Source organism: Watersipora subatra, chromosome 3 (genome assembly GCF_963576615.1).
Source record: "Watersipora subatra chromosome 3, tzWatSuba1.1, whole genome shotgun sequence".
In the NCBI taxonomy this organism is placed as follows: domain Eukaryota; kingdom Metazoa; phylum Bryozoa; class Gymnolaemata; order Cheilostomatida; family Watersiporidae; genus Watersipora; species Watersipora subatra.
This window is the reverse complement of record NC_088710.1, coordinates 65070710-65098595: the sequence shown is the minus strand read 5'-3', so window position 1 is coordinate 65098595 and position 27886 is coordinate 65070710. Positions and strand designations below refer to the sequence as shown.

The 27886-nt window shown below is 38.7% G+C and overlaps 1 protein-coding gene across 2 annotated transcripts; it reads right to left on the bottom strand.

Annotated features, from left to right (window-relative positions):
- Positions 1-133: 133 nt before the first annotated feature.
- LOC137389652 (pneumococcal serine-rich repeat protein-like) lies at positions 134-24469 on the bottom strand. Of its 2 annotated transcripts, XM_068075716.1 has the most exons (29): positions 24381-24469; positions 22330-22558; positions 21290-21515; positions 18288-18436; positions 17868-17915; positions 16711-16815; positions 16437-16543; positions 15603-15782; positions 14017-14131; positions 12755-12902; positions 12569-12664; positions 11963-12118; positions 11367-11489; positions 10733-10928; positions 10444-10587; positions 10247-10258; positions 9643-9833; positions 8131-8324; positions 7661-7678; positions 6495-7157; positions 6161-6382; positions 5999-6013; positions 5376-5500; positions 5093-5222; positions 4870-4985; positions 4310-4469; positions 3036-3062; positions 2599-2679; positions 134-733 (listed from the first exon to the last, which is right to left on the bottom strand). In XM_068075716.1, the coding sequence occupies exons 1-29, from the start codon at positions 24461-24463 to the stop codon at positions 695-697; spliced, it is 4098 nt and encodes a 1365-aa protein (XP_067931817.1). In that variant the 5' UTR covers positions 24464-24469; the 3' UTR covers positions 134-694. The 2 variants fall into 2 exon arrangements, with proteins under 2 accessions (XP_067931817.1, XP_067931818.1); XM_068075717.1 differs by lacking the exon at positions 11963-12118.
- Positions 24470-27886: the final 3417 nt, after the last annotated feature.

Below are 27886 nucleotides of genomic sequence, written 5' to 3'. Positions count from 1 at the left end.
CTTAAGTTACAAAAATTGATTGGGTAACTATTTTATTACTCGTGCAACGCCAGGCATTCACGTAGTAACTTGATAGTCTTTGGCAAAATATACAGCTCAGCTAATAAGGAGCTGATTACTAACAAAATTCAAACAGATTTCTGTACTGCTTTTATTGCCATAAATGTTAAAGGTAAGTAAAAAAATATTTGTTCTTTCAGGTTTCATAAAACAAAAAAAAGATTACATGCCATGCGTAAATAAATGTGATTGTCCACCAAACTACCTGCTAGATCCATCCATTCATGTCCAGGAATGATTATGAAGAGTTGATTAAACCAAAAATGTTAAATCCAGTGTTAAACAGAAATTACAAATGTGCCTCAATTCTTTGAATGCGTCTGCAAGTCCCTAGGATATTGATATTGCAGAAACGATAGTTGATAGAGTTGGTGCAAAAATATACTTAACTTACTTTTCTATATGTAAAAATATACCGATAAAGGGAGCCAATGCATTCTATGGAATTCTCCTTACTGTAGTAGGGGTGTTGTGGGAAAGTTCAACAAACAGCTAGCAGCACAGTGTACTCTGCCAGCACGGTGCAGCCAACACTATCGACTGGGTGCGATGAGTATTCTCTTGGATAGTAGATGTGGCAGGAAATAGAATTACTGATTACTAGAGAGTATATGAGAGACATCTATCGATGACTTCAAACTTGCACTGACCACTTTACCTCATCAGCATTAACCTGCAAACAGAAAAGGAGACAATGGCTCTCCGTATAAGCTTAAATTAATAGGCTCTTTGCCAGCTGTATATAGCATCTTTTCTTCCAGTGGTAGAAATGTGTGAAAGATAGCTTCAAGGCTGGTTCACAAGATATCGCCATATGACAGCATTTTCCTTTCGGCGTTCGGCGTCGATTATGTGAACAGCAAACCAATGGCATCGAGGAAGCAATGCGGATCCATCGAAAAAGTTTGCAGCTGTCAAACTTTCCCGGTATACCGCCAAGCGTCGACGACCGCCTTTTTAATGTGAACCATTTCGACGATAGTAATCGGATAGCGGAATTCATTTATTTTTGTTTATAATAGTTGCTGCGAGACTGGTATTTGATTCAAGCACACGAAAACAAAGAGGTTTGTTCGCGAACATTTAAAAAGAAAAAGGAGAACACTGCATCACAGAGTATTTCCTGATGCAAACACGGATGGCTTTGCGATAGTGTGAACAATGTTATCATCGACGATAACCGAAGTATTGTGGCATCAACACCGAGATATGGCGACATAGTGTGAACCAGCCTTTAGCAGAGACTATTTTAAGCTTATTAAGGCTGGTACACACTGTATCACCATATCTCGGTGTTGATGCCACAATACTTCGGTGATCGTCGATGATAACCATGTTCACACTAACACAAACCTAATCCGTGTTTGCATCAGGAAATACTCTGTGATGCAGTGTTCTCATTTTTCTTTTTAAATGTTCGCGAATAAACCTCTTTGTTGTCGTGTGCTTGAATCAAATACCAGTCTCGCAGCGTCTACCATAAATGGTAATAAATAGATCACGCTATCCGCGACCACGAATCACTATCGCCGAAATGGTTCACATCGAAAAGGTAGTCGTCAATGCTCCGCGAAATATCGGAAAAGTTTGACAGCTGCCAACTTTCTCGACATATCGGCGCTGCCTCGTCGATACCATCAATTTACGGTTCACATAATCGACGATGAACGCCAAAAGGAAAACACCCTCATACAGCGATATAGTGTAAACCAGCCTTTACCGGTGCACAAGATTAAATGTTAAATTGGAATAGCTAAGTCAGAGCTGGCTAAGATATTAACGCTAAGGACTAGTGTATATTTTAACAGCTGAACGTTAAAAGGATTCATGTCTATACGATATGGTATGAAATCACAGTAGTAATTTTTATCATCCACCCATAGAGCATTAATTTCGAGCATAAATCTACACTCTGTGCAAATGAGCAGCTTGCGCAATTATCCTGTGCTACGAGTAGATACTTGATAGCGAGATTGAAAGTGAGAGAGAGAGAGCATAGCAACAATTAGCTTCAGCTCACAGCCTCACACAACATTAAATTCTGGATATAGAAAATAACAGATACTAGATGGTAGAAGCCATGAAGTAAAAAAACAACCAACAGATATATATGATGTTACCTTCCAGCTATCATAAAGGTAAAACACAGCATTGTTATATTTTATGATAAGCAGCAGATAAAGTATAACAGTAGAGTTGTTTTCTCCTGTTTCTAAAAATGAATTAACGTAAATCCTCATGTATAAGTCACCACCATGTATAGGCCGCATCCCAAATTTTGAATTTTGTTTTTTTGAGTTACAGGTATACAGTTACACATTTACACATTTACACATTCTAATAAATACCTTAATTGCAAACATACCGAGAAGTTTACAGATATAATTTTTAGACTGTGTGTATAAGCCGCACCCCAAAATTTTAGGTTCACAGGTGCGACTTAAACGCAAGGATCTATGGTATGCAATTTATTACATAGCGTGTCTGATCCTCGGTCTAACAAAAGAGTTGATACAAACATCAAGATGTGAGGCATACCTGTCTAAGCTTACTAAGGCCTCCAGAAGTACGTATAGCAATCATAAGCTCTTCTCTAGGATCTAACTCAGTAGGGGTTGGCTGTAAGCAAATCAACTCATATGAGCAGCGAATGTTAGTTGTACCTTGAGCTAAAGTTAATCAATGCTCCTGGGAACACGCAAACGCAAATACCACGATAGATGCTGCTACCAGCGGCAACCATTGGGCAATTTAAAAAAAAATTAATGCTCGTTATCATGCATACGGTATAAGATAGCTAGCGAGTCAAAAGCCAAAATACATGCTTCATGCTTGTCATGCTAAAGTTTTAACGCCAATCTCAAAGCCAGGGAAAGCATGCAATATGCCCGCTTGATTATATCACATGCATATTACAGACAAACACAGCCGCGTATCACATCTAGTAAAGAATACCGCTATAATACATTAATTACATTTAGTTCTTTTCCATTCTTTCCTTCCTGCAAAAAATCAGATAATATTTTGAGTCTGTCTGCCTGTCTGTCTTACAGATAGTAGCCAAAACCAACTAAAACTGCATTGATGATAATTTCACAAAATTGAGGCAAACGCTGCCATCAGCACAGTTCAATTAACTCTCTCTATTACACAGCTTGCTTATTCGTTTTCATCCCTGAACCCCTGATGACGGCCTCACCTCACTGCAACCTCACCGCAACCTCACCGCAACCTCATTTCCCTTGTTTTGAATGAAACAAAAGAGGCTGAAAACATTATGAAAAACTGACATATTTGCAATATTTAAACTGCAATGTTATTGGTAGGTCATTATAAGAGCAGTCTAATGTTTTCACACAGCAGCAACATATAAAAAACAACTCGCTTTATGGTATTTGAAATTTTTCCTGCCTCTTCTGCTTATGCTTCTTCTCTGCTATTATCTGATCAACATGTATTTCCTTGTGGATAAAAGAAACGCTAGATCAATTTTAGATTGATTTATTTTTTATTTATAAAAGAGATGAAAACCCAAAGATGAGAAGACAAATATACTTCCGTCGTCTTTACGGTTGATTCTTGCTCTCCCGCGGACAACAGCCCGCAGCCATTAGTGGTGCGAACAGCCCTAATTGGGAAGCCATGTTCTATTATTAAGTCACATCCTTAGCAACCAATTTATCAGACTTGTATTTTAAATAAAGAACTGATTTGCTGACCAACTCATTACTCTAGGGTCAGAGGTCAGAGCTCTGCGTGCCTAACTACTAGGAAAGAGATGGTGTACAGCAACTCAGTGCTACATAACTCAATGATTTCATTTCTATTTCGTGACACCAACATACTACGTTTCTGTTTATGAACTTTCTGTTACTACATTCTTCAATTCACTATCCCGACTCCTTCACAATACTATTAGATTATCAACTGTTAAAACATGTTTGTCCAACTCATTCAATAATTCCTGATTTCTGTCTTTTCATTTTTTTGTTTGTTTATTTATTTCACTTTGGCACGTAATGACAAACATCATTTTGGTGATGATTACTGATGTCAATAAAGAGTTATACAAACATAGAGTTATATATACATAGAGTTATACATACACAGATTTATACATACATTGATGCCAACCTTGTTGATGAGATTCTATTCAATTCACTGCCTCAAGTCTGGCATCAAACAGTTCTCGAGACATTTAGATAGCAGAACATTGCAATGTATCCTGGGATGTAATTCAGAAACCAACCTGGATGTGGCGATTACTCCCTGGTCCTTGAGGAGGAAAGGGGTCCGAGATAGAGCGCTTGCTATTCTTGTGTCTATTCATTTTGTGAGGTTTGTGCCTGACCTTGATTTCATTGAGCTCATCTGATGACGACTGCGAGGAGGAGGACTCAGGAGGCGGTCTTTGCAAAAAGAAATAACATTCATGGAGGAGCGCTGACAGTTTTTCGCTGCCAATTAGAGTCTCCGACTAATCATCAAGTTTTGTGGCTAAAAACTATAACAAACTAATAAAAACATAAAAACTCTTGTTATATTTGCTGTTTAACGCATTAATAAATACTTTTTCAATGTAGGTGAGTCTCACAAAAAGCTATACATTGTGAAGTAGGTATAAGCTTTTCTACAAAAAAAATAAAACAGCATCTAATAGAATTGTTCATCTTCTATCAGAGATGGCTCACTTCTAACTCGGCAAAAGCAAAAGCACATCTTGTTTAGCTGCTTTAAACTTAGCATTTTTTGTAAACTTATGTCAGAACTTTTCCATCTTTGACAAGGTAAGACAACTACGACAAATACCTCCTGTTTGGCCTCCCTGCAGCAGTGCTTGTCTCAGCCAGCAGAGAGTCTCGGGAAGACGATGAATGGTTAAACCTCGAGTCATCTCCTTTACTCCCTCCATTTAGTAACTTGCTCTAAAAAACAAACAAATAAGATTGACCAAATGAATTGAAATAGAACATGTTTGACTTGTTAAAAGTAGAGCAAGTCAAGAACAAAGAATTGCTTTGAATGCTGTCACCTGATTCGATTGATCAGCCGAAGTCCTCAAGTCTGCGGAGCGTGATGCCGAAGTGACTGTAGGAGCGACCTCTCTGGTTGAAATAGCCTGTGGAACTGGTTCAGACTCGCCGGTTGCTACATAGATTCCCCTGTAATACGATTACCAACAAGCATTTTAATGCTGATCATCCCTTTGTTGCATATTAGAAACAACTCAGCCAATCAGTGAGTTGAAAATGCTAGAAGAAATTCGACATCAACTAGTAGCCATCAACCAGCACTATCAGAGCTTCTACCCCTACCTGTCAGGCGCGGAGTCAGACACACGCCCTGCTCGTGTCCTGATTGATTTCATTAGACTCTCAACAGGGTCCAGCTCAGGTTCTGCCTTAGCTATCACTCTGCTGGCCGCAGACCTCAGCTTCACCTGCAGAAATCATAAAAGTCATTCAATATTTGGCATCCAGTAAGATGATTTAAACCTATAGCTTGGCAGCGTTAACGATGGCTGTAGACTTTACGCTGTTATGCATCGATCGTAAAAATAAATAAAAAAGCAAATAATTGAAGGAAATGTACAGTAAAAAGATATATTTTTGGTCAAATATAAAGATCAAATTGTTATGAATAGGAATCAACATTTAAAAAATATAGCCACAAAGCAATTATCATTGCTAACAGTATAAAGTCAAAGCAACTCTAGACTAAAAGCTGTAAAATGCAAGTAACATGTGTAAATATGTGAGTTTTGTAAAACTTACACAATTATTATTAACTTACAATTATTGTAGTTAAAGTAGATGAAATATGAAAGTACAGAAAACCGTGTGTAATAGTAATGCACAGATTTTAAGCCAATGGAAGAAAGTGTTGCTCGGTTCACGCTGCACAACATATCTGTTAACTTATGTAATGATACACTTACTTGATCTCGCTGAGGCTAAAAAATCAGTAAAAAAAATTTAGAAATGGTCCCTAGGTAATGTCGAGCATGAATTCATCGTCTGTGTAAAGTTCGCTTAATAGATTGACTGGCTAAGCAAAAGCAATCGAAGATGTCATCAGATCAGGAAGAGCAATTGTTTACCTTTTGGAATTCAGACGTTTCTTGCTGTGAACTTTCCCCAGAAGTGGAGGATCGAGAGGAAAGAACCGTAGATGCTGAGGTAGATTTGACCATTTTACCAGCTAACGGCGGCTTCGCTTCTCTCGCTAGACCAGTATTTACCAAGTTCTGCTGTGAAGTCGTCAGCTGCTTCACTCTACTTTCATTGTCTTTTAGCTTACCCTGCCACTTGCTCATGTTCTCCTTTTAGACAAATATATTGAACACTTTTTCAAATGTTACAGAATGGACACGCACATAAACTTGAAAGCAGGAAACAGAAGTTCAAGGATATCAAATTTAGTACCAGACTTACCTGCAGTTTGTTGTATTGCTCTTTGAGAGACTCTTTGCGAGCCAAACTAGCACCAGTTTTGTTTGGCTTTGGTGCCGTCGAAGGTGGAGACTTTGTTTCCAATGTCTTGTCAACCTTGACATCCGCTTGAGAGGCTGCAACCTGTTTCTTCTCATACTTACAAGTGTCCAGTTTGACAACATTTTCTATTTTATCGAGGTCGGGTAAATCTACTCTCGAACTTCTCGCTGCTTTAAAAAACATTGATTTAGTCCCAGTTTCTGGCATTTTTCTCATAGGTTTTGCTGCATCTCCAGACTTGACGCTGTCAGCTATTACTGAAGCTAAAGCTTTAGGTTTGCTAGTAGTAGGAGTTTGAGTTGGACTTTGAGTCGGAGCTTTGTTATGATTCATTCTGTTGTAAACTGGAAGAGGACGAGAGTACAGAACAGAAGTAGTAGATACTTCCTTAGGCACAGAAACTGATTCAGTGGCTGTGCTGTCTGGCCTAGCCGTACTCGCAGTCACAGGCAATGTTCGTGCCGATTCGACAATGCTTGGTTTAGCGGATAAGATGGAAAATACAGATTTTGGTCGAGGCTGGTCTGTCCTTTTGGTATCAGAAGTAGTTATTGAATTCACTGCGGGCTTATTGCTTGTAAATGATGCGGCCCGAGTCTTCACCTTCAACAACAAGATGACCACAGTTGTTAAAAAGGATCTAACCAGGTGGCTGTCTATCAGCATCCAGGCACAAGCAGCATCCTACATTTACTAACTACATTTGCTAACTGTTTTAGCAGAAGGTGCGGGTTAGTGGTGTCCAGGAAAGTTGATTGCGAAAAAGAGGTACGGCAGCCAGTGAAATGAGGCAAATCGTGGTACAATGCAAAACCTACTTTAGAACACTTGAGATATTAGTTGGCACTGCATCAAAGTAACTCAGGTTTGTTTCGCCATTTGTTATACATTAATATGAATTATTAAAGAGAGGAAGTTGGGTCAAGGATATTAGGTCACATTGATGAACTCGCGTAATTTTGAAAATAGCCTCAATTGTAAGAAAGATCAAGGTGATGGTAAAGAGACAAAGCCTACATAACTATTACACTATAATCCTTAGCTACAATATCGTAAAGAACTGAGACAGAAGCTAAAAGTTGTTAGCGCAGAATTATTGAAGTTACCTGAGGTCCTGCAGTGTCCTGAAGTACAACAGACAAGTGATCAGAGCCCATAAACAAAGGGTAGACACAGCTACAACTCGTTTACCACTAGCTCTACAGGCGCAGTTACGAATGAACTGCCCAGCTCACACGAGCAGTAGAACCACATGTATATTCATGATGATATTACTGAGCAAAAATTTACATAGACGCCTTGACTGCATAACAATTAGATGAATTAGAAACAAGATGATATATCTGACAAGCAATGAGTGTGATAAGTCAGCCGTAACAGACTGCGTATCTTGGGAAGAGTGTTTTGCACCAAAACCAGAGAAATCAGCAAACAATCATGACTTGTCTATAATTATGATGATACTGCATTCTTTAATCTGAACATCAAACAACTTAGCTAAAAGCAATGCGGTGATTCAGCTTTTCAACACAAAATTAGCAGCCTTTAGGGCTAGCAAAGACTCGTTTTTCCTTACCTGACCTGGAATACCCCTAACTGAACCCTTGGAAAGCTCTCCGTATATAGTCTTGTTCATATCCTGCCCTTTAACCTCCTGAAATGTACCTCTTTTGCCTTTACTACTCGTTAAGCCACCAGCAGTCGCTACGAATGAAGCGCTTGTCTCAGCTTGGGTCACCTTTCCAATACTTGCAGTTTCATCTGCATCACCTTGAGCAAGAAATTGTTTAGTCAGGTAGGCACAGTACATGTATCACTTGGAGACAAGCAAAGTGTGAGTGCAGACCTGTTACCACTTCAATATTGAAGGAGGTAGTTGATAGGCTACATTTTGGCATCAGATAAAGCTTTTGTGGTACTCTAGTTTATCTTTTGCGTTGTTGTGCTAGAAACCAAACCTGCTAGTAGCAACATACTAGTAATAGTAACATACTAGTAGTAGTAACATACTGCTAGTAGTAACATACTGCTAGTAGTAACGTACTGCTAGTAGTAACGTACTGCTAGTAGTAACGTACTAGTAGTAGTAACGTACTAGTAGTAGTAACGTACTGCTAGTAGTAACGTACTAGTAGTAGTAACGTACTAGTAGTAGTAACGTACTAGTAGTAGTAACGTACTAGTAGTAGTAACGTACTAGTAGTAGTAACGTACTAGTAGTAGTAACGTACTAGTAGTAGTAACGTACTAGTAGTAGTAACGTACTAGTAGTAGTAACGTACTAGTAGTAGTAACGTACTAGTAGTAGTAACGTACTAGTAGTAGTAACGTACTAGTAGTAGTAACGTACTAGTAGTAGTAACGTACTAGTAGTAGTAACGTACTAGTAGTAGTAACGTACTAGTAGTAGTAACGTACTAGTAGTAGTAACATACTAGTAACACACAAAAATAGTAACATACTAGTAACACACAAAAATAGTAACATACTAGTTACAGTAATATAGCAGTTATGCTATTTAATACAGATATAATCATGAGATAAGAGACTTATAGCACTATCATGTGGAGAAAAGCCCAAACGATCTATGAAATAAAGAAGCGAACAAATTATGATGCATTGTACAGAAAATTGTACAGAAAATTACAGCAAACCCTTGCCTTGAACAACTATTAGTACATTTTTAGTAATCAGGCATGGAAAGGGAGGTGTGCCAAAACGTTAACATAGGTGATATTAATGCAAACTTTGTCTTTTTACCACGTAAGATGGCGTGATGAAAATTATTTACTGAAAGGATTGATGAAGCCATGTTGGAAAAGCCTTATTTCAATTCACATTAAATTAATCACTTTGAATTAAAGTGCTCATTAAACTATTCCATAACACAAACGCCTTGGTGTGGGGTGGAAAGATCCAGGCTCAATTGTAAATGCTTCCTTTTATTTTCTACATAGAAGCGTTGTATTCCATACAGATATTAACATACTCAAGAGCGAGTTAACAAACAAATCTATGATTGTGCAAATACCATGTTTAGTGATCAAAGGCCGCACTGCTTTTATCACTATTATAAGAAAAGGCTCACCAGTTTCTGTGGCTGACTCTTCGTCTGAATGTAAGCTGCTGGACTGTAGACTGCTACTCTGTGGTCTGTCTGTGTGTTCACTGTCAGGCAAAGTGCTGTCAGATATCTGAGAGTTGCTTCTGGCCAATCTTGTGGGCTCAGTGCTGTCTGTACATTCCGCTTGAACAGCGGTCCGAAAGGGGTTGTCAAACCTAAAAGAATTTTCAAAAGTTTTAAAAATCAGATTGTAATTTGACATAGAACTGAAGTCACAGAACGCACAGCAGAGTGGTTACTCTCAACATAGTGAATACAACCACATACACTCACACACACAACAATGTATTTACACACCTGTTAATAAATTGAGAGACAACCAAAAAGTGCAACTGGTCTACTTTTGGTATTCAGGTAAATGAGGACAAAAGGTGGCAGTTTTTGTCAACACACATCGACTCCACACACACTAATAAAATTATGAAAAAAAATTCATTTAGAAGCATAGATTTTGTTTTAGATTTTGAAATCAAGAAAAAAAATCATAAAATTTCACACAAATCACGAATCACACAAATCAAGAAATATCTGGCACTGACTAGAAACACAATGAGGTGACAACTCTTACCTTAATACCTCGCTGTAATAATGAGACAACAGTGTCAACGAAACATGACATTCGTGAGTTAGCAAGCCAATTTTTACTTTTACAAGGATAGTCAGAAGGATTGAGTTACCAGTTACTAGCATTATCTAGTAAAATCATATCAAGTAGATTGCTGTTTATGGTACAACATTCAGAAATCTATTTGTTAAAGTACACACCCGTACGAAATTTCTTCTAAAGGTTTGGCATATACACTCTGACTTTGAGTAGACCGGATTGCGTCGTTTATTTTCCCACCAGAAGGCAGCTTACTGGCAGCAACCACAAAATTTTCTCCATCCGGTACTAGGCTTCCATCAGAGCTATCGAAATTAACAATAGAGAATCAGTCGCTAATCAAATCATATGATAGCAAGACTACTAGCAACGTACGCGTTTAGCCAGCCTCTCAAAATGTTCACGCAATTCTGATTACATTGTTGCTGAAATGGCAGAAATTTGTCTTACTTATCATCCTCTCCCAGACTCCTGTTTATCTGCGCCACGGCCTCATCCATCTCCTCTTGGCTTGGTTTCGACTTCTCGTCATCCTTCAACTTATCAGTGAGTGTTGCTAGTTCTTCTGTTAGCTTTAGCACCTCTGTATGCTTAGAACTAGCCTGCAGTTCTGCTGCTCCGTCAAGGCTAGCAGGAGATACAGTTCCTATACATAAAATATATGAATAGGATAATAAATCAAAAAAACAAAATACTTTTCGAAAGATTTGAAGAAAGGGCAGTGTGCAAGAAAAGTATACAGTGAACACGAAATTTAAAATTTTTTCCATGGTTGCTATTTTTGTTCTACTTGCTACTATTGACTGCAATAGAATACAGGTAATTTGACTGGAGATCATATTATTCTATTAATCTACAGAGAAGCAAAGCCATATTGTGAAGACAACTCCTGATATGATACATTTACCACAGCAATTAGTATTTACAGGTTAATAATTAACTATCATGGAGTATGACAACTTTAGAGAAATTATCCTACTCCATTAGAGAACAACTCCAATAAAGAATTGCAAGTAAACAGACTATTAGTTATTATAAAAGCAGGAAGCGGTCCATCAGCAAAGCTGATGGTTCGCTGACTAACCTTGCTCGTGTCTAAGCTCTCTCTCTCCGGCAGCAATGGCCAAGTCAAAATGCTGCTGAACATCATCAATAGTATCCACTGATGCTCTGCTGCACCGACTCTCACTCCTGTTGGTCAGAGGCACTAGAAGCACAAGAAGATGAGTGACATCAGTTGTACGTACAACAAACAGACATGAAGAACAACTTCCACAAGAGCTACAGAAAAGAGGAAGGGTGAGTGGGTAGGTAGGAACAACAGCCAGGACTGCTTGAAACATGTAATCAGTTTGGTTTATCCAGGCTGTGTATGAAAGATGTCACAAGAGTACATGTAGACAGGTAAACTACAGATATGCCTTAGCTGCTTGTGTAGAATACAGCAGCACCGATTGGTAAGGAAAGCCTGAACAGAAGGGTCAGTCAAGTCCTCAAGTGCATCATAGTTAGGTATAATGAGTATATTTAAGACCTGACGTAACAGATGTAACGTAAATCCATGTAATAACTGTTTGCGTTCACATTAAGTTTTTGATTGTAAATATAAGCTAGTTCCAGCTTCACTCAGTATTATATTTAAGTTTGTAAAACAATTTTACAAGCTTGGGGTTGTCCTACCTTGATTCAGAGATTCAGAGAAAGGTAAGCTAGTCTCATTGCAGGGTGACTCGCTCAATGCGGGCGGTGGGCTTTGGGGTGGGGGCGGAGCTATAAATATTGGAGGGGAAGCCGACTTGCTACTGAATGACATAATGCCTATTTCAGGAGCGTCGTCTGAAATCATAGGATGTTGCACACACATAACAGAAGATAATTAAAGGTGTAAATAAGGAGTGAATAAACATACAACACAGAAAAATTAATCCAGAAAGAAACACATGCAGTTGTACAGTTTGGTGCAGAAATATCGAATGCGTGTGAAATGATGCGGGTGCAAGACAATTTTCAGAAATTTCTCTCAGTTCTGACATAATAAGAGTGACCCGAATAACCACATATAGTAATAGACTGTTCCGGAATAACTTCTTCATAACAATCAAATTTTCCCTGTGACTAAACAGCTTTGGGCCCAATAGAGATTACATACAGCTAAAAGTTGTTTCTTAGGCTATCTACTGAGAATATACCCGCATTAATAGCGACTATTTTTACAAAAATTTATCGGTCCTTTGGCTACAGACTTGAGAACAGTTTGATTACAACAGAGAGACTGAGATCCATTACCGTTAGTGGAGTTAAGTGAACTTGTCTCATCTTCTGATTCAACAATTCTATCGTGCAGTGTCAGTGTGGTGGTTGGTGCTGCTGGTGCCTTCACGCCTGCAAAGTGATCAAACTAATGGTTGTCAAACACGCCCGAGCATTGCAGTGCACCGGTGCAAGCTATGATTAAATGTGAGCCTGTATTACCTGCCGTATTACCAAGAAATGAGGCAGGAGGAGGCGGTGCAGCCTTCTTTTTTGTTGGTTTCTTAATCGCGGCGGCATGCCCTGGTAGTGTTTGACTTCTTTGAACACTGACGGTGACTGGTGGCTTCTTCGCAGTAATTGATTCAGTCTACAATTGCATAGAATATTAATCGCTACTGGTTTCAGATTATAGGTTACGAAACGAGACAACTATGATTGTCAGTAGCTCATAATGTGAAGGGAGACAACTACGACTGTTAAAAATAATCCATATAATTCAGAAATACAAATAAGACACATGCAATTTCTTCGAATCAACAAAACATACATTTGATGATGCAGAGGAGTACAACTGAAACTATTAGAATTCTTTTGATTATTTTACAGAGAGTGGACAAATCTATAACTCTACGAGGTTTGAAGAAAGAGAGAAAATGCATGACAAGTATAATGAGAACATTGATTATGTTCCTGCCAACTATTCAACAGCACTGAATAGTAGCCAGGCTACTCAGTAGGCACATTTTTTTCAATTGAGTGAGAAAACGCTAACAGCAAAACAATGGGACTAGTATTTTGAGTTGAAGCCAATTCCTTGCAAGTAACCAGTACCACTGCTGCCAGTCATCGCCATCAGTCATAGCTGTCAGTCACAGCTGTCAGTCATCACTGTCAGTCACAGCTGTCAGTCATCGCCATCAGTCATAGCTGTCAGTCATCACTGTCAGTCACAGCTGTCAGTCATCGCCATCAGTCATAGCTGTGAGTCATCACTGTCAGTCATCGCTGTCAGTCATCGCCATCAGTCATAGCTGTCAGTCATCACTGTCAGTCATCGCTGTCAGTCATCGCCGTCAGTCATAGCTGTCAGTCATCACTGTCAGTCATCACTGTCAGTCATTGCTGTCAGTCACAGCTGTCAGTCATCACTGTCAGTCACAGCTGTCAGTCATCGCCATCAGTCATAGCTGTGAGTCATCACTATCAGTCACCGCCGTCAGTCATCCCCGTCAGTCATCGCCGTAAGTCATAGCCGTCAGTCATAGCCGTCAGTCATAGCTGCAAGGCATTGCTTAGTTTTGGCAGTTGGCCATTGCTACCACCCATTACCAAAAGTTGTTGCTGATAATTGCTGCTCGTAGGTGTTGCAGCCGCCATGCAGTTAGTAATAACCACCATCAGTTTTGCTGTCAGTCGTTGCTGCGACAATATTTACTAAACTGAGATCTTGCATAGGGTTACTAGGTATGGTTGATACATACAGCGGTCACTCGCTTGGATTGCCGTGGCAGAGTGGATGTGTCACTAGTACTAGGTGAAGAAGCTGACTCGGGTGTTACTGGAGGTTCGTGGTATCCACTGGAGTCTGAGCTGTTCCTGAATAATCATGAAAAATATCATTAGACCACCTTCTACGAGCCCATATATAATTACCGGTATGTAACCCATGCCTAGCAGCGCTACTGCAATATTTCTTTCAAGCCTACAGTATGAGTGTTTAGAGCAGTTGTCCAGTTGAACTGAAAGTGGAGTTCATCCAAAAATCTATTCATCAACCATGGACTCTTAAAATGAGACGGAATAATGGAGCAATTGGAGTTGTCTGTCTACTGCCATAGACAAACCATGATTATGAAAGGCAATATTTATGAGTTGTCCATCATTGGTTATGAAGACGCATTATTATTGCTGCCAGCTTGAAATTTCTAGCAGCTTATGAATCTGTTGCATAATGGGCTTATGTATGCATGAGGTTAATACAGTGTGTCAAAGCTAATAACTTTGAATTTTCTACCTCTATGGCAAAAATCAATGAATTGAGTTACAAAACTACGGAGTTCCACTCAGCCCAAAATGCCAGCTACTTGGGTCGAAACACTCAGTTCATGCAAAGCTTTATAATCAAAAAGACGCATAGAGAATGAAACAGACTAACAGCAGCGTGATGGAGCATTGACAAAGTCGTGTTGGTGGTAAACAATCAAAGTTGAGAAAAAGCGTAATAGAGTCAGCCACTATGTTAGAATAGAATATGTAACATGACTACAGAGAATTGAGCACGTTTTAAGAAAGAACATCATTGAATAAAAATACCAAATAATAAAGAGTGAGGGCGCACTGAGAGTACCCCATGCAAAGGTAGGATACTGCTCATCTATATAGATAACAGCACAGATATACAGTGATGTGAAAATAAGATGGACTTTATAAAACTTTATCATTACTACTGTTCAGCACTCGAGGTGATTAAATTCCTCATTAAACTCTTGTTGTTGAGTAGAACCTGTACAAACTATACATCAAATGAAAGCTTAAAATAAATAGAGCTTATTAAAATTAATTTTAGCTTAAAACAACAATACTAGTTAGAAGAGTTTTAGAAAGAGTCAAAGTTAGCAATTAATTTTTAAATTCACACTCGTTTTGACTAATGTTAAACCTGTATTTTATTTGCATTCAAACTTAAAGCGGTGTTGTTACTCAAATCAAAGACGTTGTGTGAAACAATCCTAATGTCATTATGTTTTGCTAAATAGAAAGCTTTGTCTTTGAAGTTCCTAAAAATTAAAATTTTGTTTTTAATGTTTTTACATTAAAGTTTTTATGCTAGCAAACAGGGCAAGTCTGCATTTTAAGTGACAAACTACTTAAAATATGGTTTTAGTAACATATCTGAATAGAAGAGACTCAAAGCTTCATTTTTATATATAACAAATGCAACTTCAAAAAATTGGCTAGCAACTACAACACCCTATTTATTTAAATTGGTCAAAACTCTAAAGCGGTCCGTTCATTTTTCCCACCAATGTATGTCAATATATATCCAATACACATCCGATATGCATACCTTGAGTGCTGTTGAACATCTGCTGAAACACCAGCTAGTTTCCCTTTATTTTGGAATGGTTTTGAAACCTTTCTGTCAGCGTTGACCCTATAATTTGTTGGGGTGGAGGCGAGGTTGGGCGTAGAAGCGTATTGCACCACTCTTTTCTCCTCACCTATTGTGTCCATTGTACTGAGGGGCCTACAAACAACATGCTTACATCTCACAAACAACGAATCTCCGAGAAATAATCTAGTCATCAGTTTATCTTTCTCTTTCATAAGCCCGAAATAAAACTAGTCGGTCATCTAAACATGGCCAGAAAGGAAGATGATCTCTGCGTAAGACGAGACCCTCTCTTCAGATAAAGGAGAACGGTCTCGTACTAGGCTATGAATCTGAAGATGGTCGACAAAGAGCCACTTTCAATTCAAACGAGCATTTGAAAGAAAGCGACGGGAGACAAGGACAATAGATATTTAAATCAGTTTCTACTCTGAGCAGTTGAGCAGGAGTAATCATATTAGTGAGTCCGTGTGACATAGCCCGCTGCATCAATATTTTGATGCTAGATACAGGAATGCATGATAGGGAGTTGCGAGATTTACAGCTTGAAAGAATCTAGAGTGAGCTGATAAGGAGAGCAAACTAAACAGGATTCAGTAACTGCGAGCTTAGACACCTCCCAGTACATGATGATAAGACAGCGGGGTTATGGCCAACATCTGTGCATTATACTCGCTGCCTTTATGACTGTACTAAACTAAGTAAATACTGTAAAACTGCAGTGAATGTAGTCTAATATGTCAACAACCAACTGATCCGTGTCAGTCACCCGCTACTTCAAACTCCTACCTGGAAGGAGGTGGAGGGGCTCTATACTTCTTCTTAGATGAAGCTCTCTTCGCCTTATTTCTGCTGATGTCGTCCAGCTCGCTGTCTTCGTAAATAGTGGCTTGAAGCTAAGAAAGAATGAGATATGTCGATAGAGGCTTTATTGAGAGACAACTGTAGGTATTTCTCAAGAGTGAGCTAGTTGTCATGATATTTACCTAAGCAATACCCTTGTCGTCTAGTCTATTCACAAGGAATACATAAATAGTCCTTCCATGTATGACCTGCTACAAACCTTGGGTTGGGGCTTGACTTGAGCCTGAGGTTTTCTGCTGGTAACCGGGTCCCCATTTTGTGACACTGTCTGTAATGGACGGCTTCGCGCTTCGTCAACTTTTTTCTAAAACAACAAGATGATAAATAGCCATGCGAAAATTCAAGAATAAAAGATCTGATATGGGAAGTTTCTTGTATGCTGAAGCAAAGATTACTGACGCAGAAGTTAGTACATTTACTAAGGGCTATTTTGACAGCCCGATATCTACGGATGGATACAAATGCCTTCAGCGATGAGAACCAGTCTCGAGTTAAGTCGAAGGCTACCAAAATGAGAAACCAGGTGCAGAAGAGAGTGAACGGTGAAATGTGGCGTGAGCTGTGCAGTTAAAATGATACGCGTGTATTGTCTGTGCAAACGGTGTAAAGAGCAGAGTAAATATCAGATAATGTATAATAGAGATATGGAATACAGTGGCTGCGGAGTGCCACGTTAAGGTTTCGTCAAAGGAATGCGTTTGCAATGAGCCGCATTGTTAAACTCTAAATTGAATGACTCGTTTTCTGCGGATTTAATCGCGTGTGTGTCGCAAACCTTGAAAGGCGAGGCAGATGCCAAACAGTTGTTACGAGCAGGGTGAAGATTTGGTGACACATGACAACCAAGATGAAACCTGCAATTAAGGCTATCTGTGAGATCTCTGCCTTTTAATGTAATTTAAGATTCTTTTGTTGCCAACCGAGTAAATGACAGAAGGCCATGTAAAGTAGAGAGCAAGAGATTAAAGACAAAAATCCCCAGAAGTTTTTAGCTACATTGAAGCAAACGTCAATAAGGAGTGTTCATTCATGTTTTGCAGTAAAAAAACATTTCGTTGAGATGACATTGACTGCAATAGTGACACGCAAACGACTATACAGTGGTTCTGTTAAAAATAAAATCGCTGCTTTTATTTGCAGTTACTTTTCAAGACGCTGTATAAGCTGAGATAAAATGCTAGTAGTGGCGCAGAAGAAAAGAAGAACCAGACAGTAGACAGAGCGCCTTACTCTGGATACAGCCAACACCTTACTCTGGATACAGTCAAAGTGCAAAGACGGTTATGTTATCTGTTGAAGAAAAGAAGCAGGTTACTGGTGAAGAAGAAATAACTGTCGTGATAAAAACATTCTTACCCATGCCTTAGGGGTGTCTATATCATCCCTTCCCAATTCTTCAATAGCCTGTGATCATCAATGTTAGAAAGTAGCGATGTAACTTACATTATATTCTTGCTAACTTGAAATCAGCTAAAACTTTTACAATATGTCTCTCAAACCTAAGCATGTGTTTCACTTAGTGATGTAGGAAACTGATTGAACTATCGGAATATACACATGGTTGTACTTTACTCTTTACTAGCAGTAATACACCAGTTCTCCTATCTATTAGCTAGTGTGTTTCGTATACGCAACCATTTTGGTCCAGCAATAACCTTACTTTGTTTTGATCGGTTATGACTCGATATGATACGTTAAATCACAACAAAGTTGCAATGAGCTCTCCAGAACTTAGCCCTTGTTGCGAGGTCGGGCAAACAACCCTCATGCACTCACCGATTTGTTCTTATCCTTCCGTAGAAAAGAGAAAAGTCCTTTCTTACGCTTTACTTTGTCCAGCGGTTCAGACATTTTGCCCGAGTCTCGAGAGAGTGTGGGAGCGCCGAGACGGCTGATGTCTACCATAGATGTGTGGTAAGCTGGCACTGTAATTTCAAAAGCGTGTACAACTATGCTGTCTTTAGATCACTTGCACAGTGGCGAATGGGTGTAACACCTCTAATAAAGCTAAGATCACAGTCTATCAGACGATGACACTAAGTTCTACGTATATATTGACAGCTTCATAATCTATAGAATCATTTAAACTCAGAAAATTTTATGCATAACAAATGGAAAACATTAACAAATTCAAAATACTGATTTACATCGCATTTCAACAACCAGACTTGAAAGCAGTATAACTACTGTCAGACCTAAGTAGAAAAAAGCCACTGGACAAGCTGCAAAGCTTCGATTTATTGCTATGTTGTGCTGCATACCTAAAGTGAAAAACTATCATTTTGTTGCTGAGCCACAATGGCTTGAAACTATAGCGGTGTGGTAATGGTAGAGCTTTGTTACAAAGCAACGCTATTTTTAACCAAAACCAAGATAAAAATCGAGGATTTGCTACGTCTGCTACAAACTCCTACCTGAATCAGTCGGATGATCTGAAACACAAATACGAATTCACAGACTCAGTCGCTGCCCTTGTGATGCTCAACTTGTAAGCACATTCTCCAAAAGGATTACTTAAACTACGACTCATACAAGTGCTAACACGAAATATCTAATAATGAGACGGCAATAGATTTCAATAAGCCTACTGGCGCATTAGCCGAGTGTCTGTTGCGACAAATAAAAGACTTCTTATTGCCACTTGATCAGAGTAACAAAAAGCAAGCACAACTATGACAAAGGAGAAAGGGCAGCCTTTGTGTATAAAATAATAATGAGTATTGATTAAAGAATATTTTGCTGCGAGCTCACTATGATATGCTTCCAGCCAATAGAAAGCACGAGCATGGCTAATTGTGACATTTGAACAGGAGGAGATAACTCTGAGCATAGAAATGTTGTTGGTAGTAGCCAGACAAGTACAAAAGTAGACGCGACCTGGTGGCTAAAGCAGCAGCAGCAACTAGGAAGACAGCAGGCACAGGCAGCAATATTCAAAATGTATATTAAAGCAACTATTTGTAGCTCACATTTATTCCAGTTGAGTTTTGACAGATGCTTGGAATCATAATTGTTCATTGTTTGAATTAAATAATTTATACAGTGTAACCTCGGTTCTCGAACGCTTCGGTTCTCGACCAACTCGGTTTTTGACCAAAGATTTTGAGATTTGTTCATCTTGGATCTCCACCATAAATTCGGTTCTCGACCAAACCTGAGCATGCGCGTTGGAATTGGAACAGCCCCGGAAACAGCATGGAAACACTCGTTAACAAACGGGAAAGCAATTTACGCTTCAAAGTTCTTTTCAAAAAGGTGGAACCATCTGGAACGAATAGTTCTACCAAAAAGATTTGCTAATGAGTTAACCCTTCAGTCGAGTTACCTTAAATTGTTTTGGAGGAGGATTCTCCTTCAAAGATGTGAAGTAACCGTGCCAATTGCCATCGCTGTTTATATTTTCTTTTTCACACAATTTTTGATGTAATTGATCTGTTGTATTTTTTGCTGTTTTATTATCAATTTCTGCAACTTTTGGTGTCGTAACCTTTAATGTTTTTGATGTTTTAAGAGCAAAGCATACAAAATGTTTACTTTTTGTTTTCTTTTTTCATCATCATAACTGGAAAACTTTCATTAAAATTTTACACGATCTATATCTACCCGTTTTTATTTATAGTATGCAGTACACAGTACAGAGTTTTCACAAAGTTGTTTTCTCGCCTTAGAACGGATTAAAATTTACATAAATTTACTCAAATGGGAAAAACTGTTTCGGATCTCGAGCAACCTTCTGGAACGGATTATGTTTGAGAACCGAGGTTCCATTGTATATGTAAATCTCAGGGTTTGTCTGTTTGTAATTTGTCTGTTCCGTTATAGCGATAATGTTTTAAGAACCAAAAATCATCTTAGCACTAGATTTCTTAGCACTAGATAAATCGCGAGTCCAAAAACAAGTCCGTGTAACCTCTACGCTAAGCCGTTTTTATTATTCTCAACTCTTTATTTATCCTTATCACTAAACATGCACTTTTTATTATTAATTAATATTATGCTTTGTGTTTGTTTTTCATTAAAAACTTTTTAAAAAGCTTTTTACCATCACCTATTTTTTAATTTGTAATTTTCAAATGTACCAGTTCAATTTTAAATGTGCCGCTACAATTTCATTTTCAATTTTTTTCAAGATCGATTGTCAAATCTGTAAAAACTGCCAATAAATACTTTTAATATGGAAAATTGTATTATCTTGAGTAGGAATTGTCTCTAAATTCTCTCTCTGTTCAGTCAGACAAAGTATCAGACAAAGACAGTCTGAGATCTCATTTTTACATTTGTACCAGCATCAAGAGGTACCAGTATCATCGTATTCAAAGTTATGATGGATAGCGTCCGCTGGAACAGTAACATTTTTTATACACACACTTCGATCCACGAATTGTTATTGTTAATTCAACATATTCATGATGTTTTTTTGTTTTATCACTTCGTATTAATTGTATAAGTATCAAATCATTTTTCTTTGTAATTGTAGCAAAACCGAGTTTAGCTAGCCACTACTTGCTAATTATCTTACATTTAAACACCTTTACAGTGGCTTTATTTTTTCTTTTAATTTTTTGCAAAACACCTTTTTCATCATATGGAGCTTAAAAGTTAGAATGGTAACTGTTGTATAAGTTGTGTGAAAATAAATTTTTTGCACAAAAAACTTTTTTTATTACTCGAGCAACGCCGGGCATTCACTAGTATGATAATATAACTAAAACTAGATTGCAAATGAGCCCTGATTAAAGCAAGTCGTATGACTACAATATCTATCTCAAAGAACTTACCGGAACATGGCACGATGGTAATCTCAGAGGTCTTGTAAGTCGTGAGCGAGAGGGACATATCCACAGCCGTGTTGGGCTGCTTCGTTAGCCGCACTTCATAACGAGACGGATCCAAATTCTTTTCCAAGCAAATCTTCCTAAATATATCCATGATTGGTGAATTCGGGTTCAATCTTTGTACGGATTTGACACCTCTTGGCATGTTCACTGTGATCCTAACAGTCGGCTACAAGAAAAGAACTTCATTTATTGCGAAAAAAACAGCAAAATGTAATAAAACTATAGAATGGTTTAAACAATCAATGCTTCCATAAGAGAACTACGTAGGTGAGTATAACACCGCTATGGTTATGGTATATATAGATTATAAGATTGTATATGCTCAGAACTACTGAAAACTTGAAACTATGCAAGGTGAAGTTGCCTGGATAAGTGTTTGCTTTATCAAGCTATCACGCCTGTCGACATCTCACACCAGTGAACACTTTAATGCGTGTGTACATCACAAGATGTTCATTCACACCACTTGTGTGAATGTTAACACTTGGAGCTCATAAGTAACGCTAAAAACTTTGCTAAAGAGAGTACGACAGCTGTATTGGCGCATCTCTATTAAGACTGCACTGATAGAAGGAAGAAAGAGTCGAAAAACTTCCTAAAGATACGGTGACTACAGATCTTTGAGTAAACAAGGTGGTGTTCAGTTACGAGTGAAAATAATAAAATATTTTTATTATGTAATTAAAATAATATTATTATATATTAAATTATTATTAAAATAAAAGTAACTACAATAAAATATTTTCCTTTTAGGTTTATTGATTTTAGTACAATTTTGGCCTAGTCTAGTAGAGAAGACCACATAAAAACTTTCTGGAGTTGTCTTCTCTGTTGAGTATGACCCATTTTGCAGCGGTATGCAATAGAAATATAAGTGTGTAATACAAGAACAGATAAGCATTGCAACAGATAAAAGATGTGCAGGTAAACAGAATAGAAGACAAAGAAATCAGTGATACTAAGGAAGGTATGCCACACACCTCAAACTTGCTGGCATCTTTGTGTCTTTGGATCTCAGACTCACGCTGCTTTTTCTGCATAGATTTATTGATAAGAAATATTTTATTTACGGCGAGAGACCCGATAGTCTGACTCGACTGATAGTCAATGGTTCGACCCGTCTCTTCAGATATGACACTGATAGCATGTTCTCCAGGCTTGAGCCGATTTCGAGAGGCTACTTGAACCAGCAAGTCCATCATGGGTAAACTGTAAGTACAAGGAGAGTCTATAGTCGATGACTCAGCGGGTAGAGCCTCAAGTAAAGATAACTCACCGCTTATCCTCTTACAACTCACAAGTGTCTTTCATCAAGGTGCGCTGATTGCTGCCGCTGTTTGGCAAAGATAAGACAAATATTTAACAAGATATCTACCTGCCTAGCAGTTGCAACCTTGACTAATCCATTTGACCTCGGTCAGCTAGTTACCAACTAGCATACGTCTCTCATGCATAAATAGATGAGCTCCACTAACCAATGTGTGTATGAATACACACTTGTAGGTCCTGGTCAGGCAATGGCTACTTTTAGGCTAAGTTTAGCTGAGGCAGTTATGTTCATTTGTCAAATTTTTTAATTTTCTTACAGCGTATGTAGGGCTTAGTCCACTCTACTTGAGGTATTCAAACATATCTCCTTTTAAATGGCTGAAGCTCTTTGGTTATATGAACTAACAGCGAATGTATTGTGGGCATGGGAAAGGACCACAGTCTAGTGTGTAGTGACACGTATGCCACCGTTTAATGAAACTGCTGTTTGACAAGAAGCATCATGCCGATATGTAGACGTAAACATAGGTTGAGTGTGCAAGCTAATAGCTTCCTCACAAGCTTTCGTGTACACTCACTAGTTTCCCATAATATGTATGCAGGACATTTGTATGTCAGCCAATCAAATTACGCTAACTCTATTTAAATAAGCCAATTAAATTATGCTGACTGTTTGTAAATTGGCCAATGAAATTCCAAGTTCAAAACCGTGTGTAACAGTCCATTTCATTCGTTATTTGTCAAAAGAGGAATTATTGTTAAACACACTGACTGTTTCTTAAACTCAAAAAATCTGCTTATCAGAAACAGAATTAATTGATGAGATAGAGCACTCCAACCTTGACATACTGAGCCTAGCATTGACACCATTAAATGACAGCGTGTAGTATGGCCACTCCTATGAGATGCCTAAAACTACATACCTTGAAAAACCACAGAGCAGTGATTTTCAATCGTTTTTTGAGCTACGGCACATTTTTACATATATGTAAATTTCTGGGGCAGCCATCACTCAAACAGATACAGGCTAACAATCTAGTCAAGTAATACATCTAGTTAATACATTTTTAATGTGCTCATAGGGTGTAAAACCTCGGCCTGTTTTGATGAACAACATGGAAATCCATGAAAGATTGGCAAAAAGACCCACAAAGCTCTTGGCCATCCTTCAAAACTTCAGAATAGTTGTGCCACTCCGAGAAAAATTGCATTAAAACTCTAACCAACAGCAATAAGTTGCCTCCTTCATGAGCTAAAGAATACTTGTATACATACTTATTCTCTGTGCTTTATGACTCAAAAACGTGGTTGAAAATCATTACCATAGAAGCCTGAGCAGCAGTGAGACGCGTAATAAAGAAGGGCTACAACAGCCTTTAGGAAAACTTTGTCTCCGGTAATAACACAGCTGATAGCATTGATTTATTTTTCTAGAAACGCTGCCATGCTAAGTTAGAGTCTCTCCCTGAGAGTCACCGTAGAGAAGAATAAATTATAAATGTTGAGTCATTGAAGAGAATGATGAATGGTAAGTCGCACCAATGTATCACTCACAGCAGGAAGCTCTGCGCTAATGATGAAACAGAAATCAGAATATTTATGAACGCTGACAAAAGAAATGCATGTCTCGGCTCGCATACCATTAGGCAATTACCAAACCCTTCCAGAGGCAATAATCATTTTGAAGAGCAATTATGTAATCTTGTCAGACGTGATAAACGGCCAGGAGCTACACTAGTAAACAAGACAGTTTGATACCTACTTGTATTTAACCCTCATCTCTTTTACTTGTCTGTCAGGAAGCACGATCGAGAGAGTGATCTTGCCATCCACGACATCGTTCATATTGACATCACCTGAAAAAAAAAGATTTTATCAATGATGTGACAATCCGTCTAGAAGACACGATGCAGTCTAGTTATGCTAATACATGCAGATCTTTGGCACGAGGAAAGATCACACCCATTGCATTCGTGAAGTGAACACCAAGCAAGGTGGCTCTCATGATATTTATGGTTCCTGCAGAGCTAACAATGCAGGGTTAATCTCAACAGCGTAGTGCACGAGGACAGCTTTGTTTCTAACAATTGATGACACAGCAAACAAAATACACACACACAAACACTCCCACGCATAAACACCCACACGCCATCTACCTTTCTTGTCTAGATCGTTGGTGGAGAGTCTCGACATCGCAGTCGCTGATGTCCTTTGAGTCATGAGACTCATCCTGACGGGTGCGTCACTCAGGAAGGTCGTAGTTTTCCAATTCGATGTTGTCAGAAGCTACATCCAGTAATTGAATCCAACTTCATCGACCGATCGTCCGTATGACAAGAGCGACGAAGTTTCTAACGCCAGTCAAAAGTGGAAGTAAGCTATCGCTTCAGTTGAATGCCTACAAGATACAATACCTAGACAGAAATAACGAAGTGCATACAATGACTGATTTACATGTTGGCAGCACAAGACCAACAGCCATTGTTGTTACGGCTAAAAAACGCAATGGATACACGCTCCTTTGTAATTGCATATTTAGGAAGGGCAGGAATGTGAAGGTATTATGCGCTAGCAAAGACTCGACATAAACAGCAGAGTGAATCATCGGATCAGATATGATTCAAATTAGCTCTGATATGAAAAAACAAACTCCAATGAAGTTTACATATAAGACTCAATCGTACAAACAACCATTGATTGTATACAGTATAGGGTTTCTTCTATTCATGTTACCCACAGCCTCTTCTGGCAAACTGCCAAAAGCTCAAATGAACGACTCCATTACTAATGGTTTGTTAGGGTACAAATAAGTATGTATGTGTACATACATGTATATGTATATATATGTACACCTTTTCCTCTTCCCTATGCAAATGATAAGCAGTTGACATCGGTTAGTGATATTTAAACAGCAACAAATCAACGCCAGTTGGACAGGTGGCAGGTCAAGTTATAACTTTACCGAAACACAAAATAGGAGACTAGCTGTGATCTACACATCATAACATTAATAATGGTCGATTCTAGAGGAGTGAAGCGTCGTGGCAAAAAACCTCCCAATATTTCTTTGCAACAGCCTAAAGAATCTGATGGCATATAAAGATACAATAGAAGAATAGAGAAGCCTCTTGAATGTACTAGGTAAGAGAGAAGTAATGGCGTGTAAAATAGCAGCATTTGTGCTAATGTTTGTCTATTCTGAAGGCTTTCTGGTAGCATGTTATTGCATGAACGCTATTGCAGCATTCTATCTCATGAAAGAATGACCATCTAAATAGCTGTTTCAGTTACACCTATCGACAGCATTTATATCACAAGTTGTAGGATCTGGCTGCGCTTTGTATAGAAACTATGTCATGGACTTAGAGATGAGCATTTGTAGAGTCAATTCACGCATATTTCCCATGAGAATGCGTAGTAGCTCGACTCTATTTGCAACTATGTAACCAACCGATACATGGGCTACGCGAAGTTTAGCTAATTACATTCAAATTCATCTTCACCAACAAATAGATAATACAATAAAACATTATTACATTCTGCTATTTGTTATATGAATGGTAACACAACTTATACACAGATGAACCCAACCTAGCAATATTGCTATGGCTATATAGGTAAAAAGAACATTCTAGACAATTTTTAGTCAAACGCCGAGTAACCTTAGAGGCTTACTCTCTAACCAGTCTAAAACATGTTTAACTATCGTGAAAGCTATAAAATAGGATGTGGGCAAGCTAGTAGTTGATATCATTCTTTTGTCAAATCTTTTCAATTGAAACTACTGGTCATATACTATCTGGTGTTTAAGTCCAGCGTTGCCTCTCACGTTTGTAGTGATTAAAAAAACCGTAACAGAACAAACAACCTCACCTTGTAAATATCTAATCCTATTGTCAGTTTAACGCAACTCACTGAAGTAAAAATCGTGAAGTCACTGGTCACTAAAACAATCTTGGGTGAGACTTGTAGGAGTCACTGGTCACTAAGACTCTCTCTGGTAAGACTTGTAGGAGTCACTGGTCACCAAGACTCTCTTTGGTGAGACTTGTAGGAGTCACTGGTCACTAAGACTCTCTCTGGTGAGACTTGTAGGAGTCACTGGTCACTAAGACTCTTTCTGGTGAGACTTGTAGGAGTCACTGGTCATTAAGACTCTCTCTGGTGAGATTTGTAGGAGTCACTGGTCACTAAGACTCTTTCTGGTGAGACTTGTAGGAGTCACTGGTCACTAAGACTCTTTCTGGTGAGACTTGTAGGAGTCACTGGTCACTAAGACTCTTTCTGGTGAGACTTGTAGGAGTAACTGGTCACTGAGACTCTCTCTGGTGAGACTTGTAGGAGTCACTGGTCACTAAGACTCTCTCTGGTGAGACTTGCAGAGGTCACTGGTCACTAAGACTCTCTGGTGAGATTTGTAGGAGTCACTGGTCACTAAGACTCTCTCTGGTGAAACTTGCAGAAGTCACTGGTCACTAAGACTCTCTCAGGTGAGACTTGCAGAAGTCACTGGTCACTAAGCCACTCTTATTACAACTAACTCAACTCAAAATACCTTGTACAAGCATACATACACTCAGCAACGTAAAACAGCGCCTGCTTGCATTTTCTTCATCTCTCTCTTAGCATATCCCAACGGCAAATAGCGAGTTAAGACAGTTCGAATCTGATCCAGAAATAACGCGCAAGTCAAATATACAATCATATAATCCTTGGTTAGATAACAACGGAAGGATAACAATGAGAGAGACGAGTGAACCTGATCTACCTCGGAGTAATCTGACTCACGTTGATTCAAGAATAATAAGCAAGGTCCTCGGGAATCACTAGACGAGGAGAGCACTGAAAGAATACATTGTTAGGAGCAATGCGAAGTGTGCGGAGTGGAGAGGTGTTGAACAGCTGCTGTGAGGACTAGTCAACGCCTCTGCCCATGTGTCATGTTTGCCCCAATCAGATAACTAGATGTCAAATCGCACAGCAGAGACTTACCTTTACTGTAATGCCAACATGAAGCAGTGTGTATTCCTGTGTCAATAGAGAGGGACAATAAGCGTCTAGTTTAATCATTGGCCGCATAGTAATAATGCATGGCATAAAAAAGGTGTGCCCATTGATGTCAATGGAACTCTATTTGCATCGATTAGCCAGTGGAAAACTTGGAGAATTAATTTATAAGCGCTCACAAACTCATTAGAGAAGACTGGAGCTAAGGAATGCTACTAGTAGATGTTGAGCGACTTTTCCAGCATCTAGCACAGATACCTC

What these genes read in the sequence shown, in the direction of transcription:
- LOC137389652 (XM_068075716.1), bottom strand. Translation starts at nt 24,463, where the DNA reads ATGAACGATGTCGTGGATGGCAAGATCACTCTCTCGATCGTGCTTCCT. An exon ending in AGAGCTTAGACACGAGCAAG is followed by an intron (nt 10,929 to 11,366) that starts GTTAGTCAGCGA and finishes TTTTATGTATAG; the next exon opens with GAACTGTATCTCCTGCTAGC. An exon ending in GCAGGGAGGCCAAACAGGAG is followed by an intron (nt 4,470 to 4,869) that starts GTATTTGTCGTA and finishes CTTTTTGCAAAG; the next exon opens with ACCGCCTCCTGAGTCCTCCT.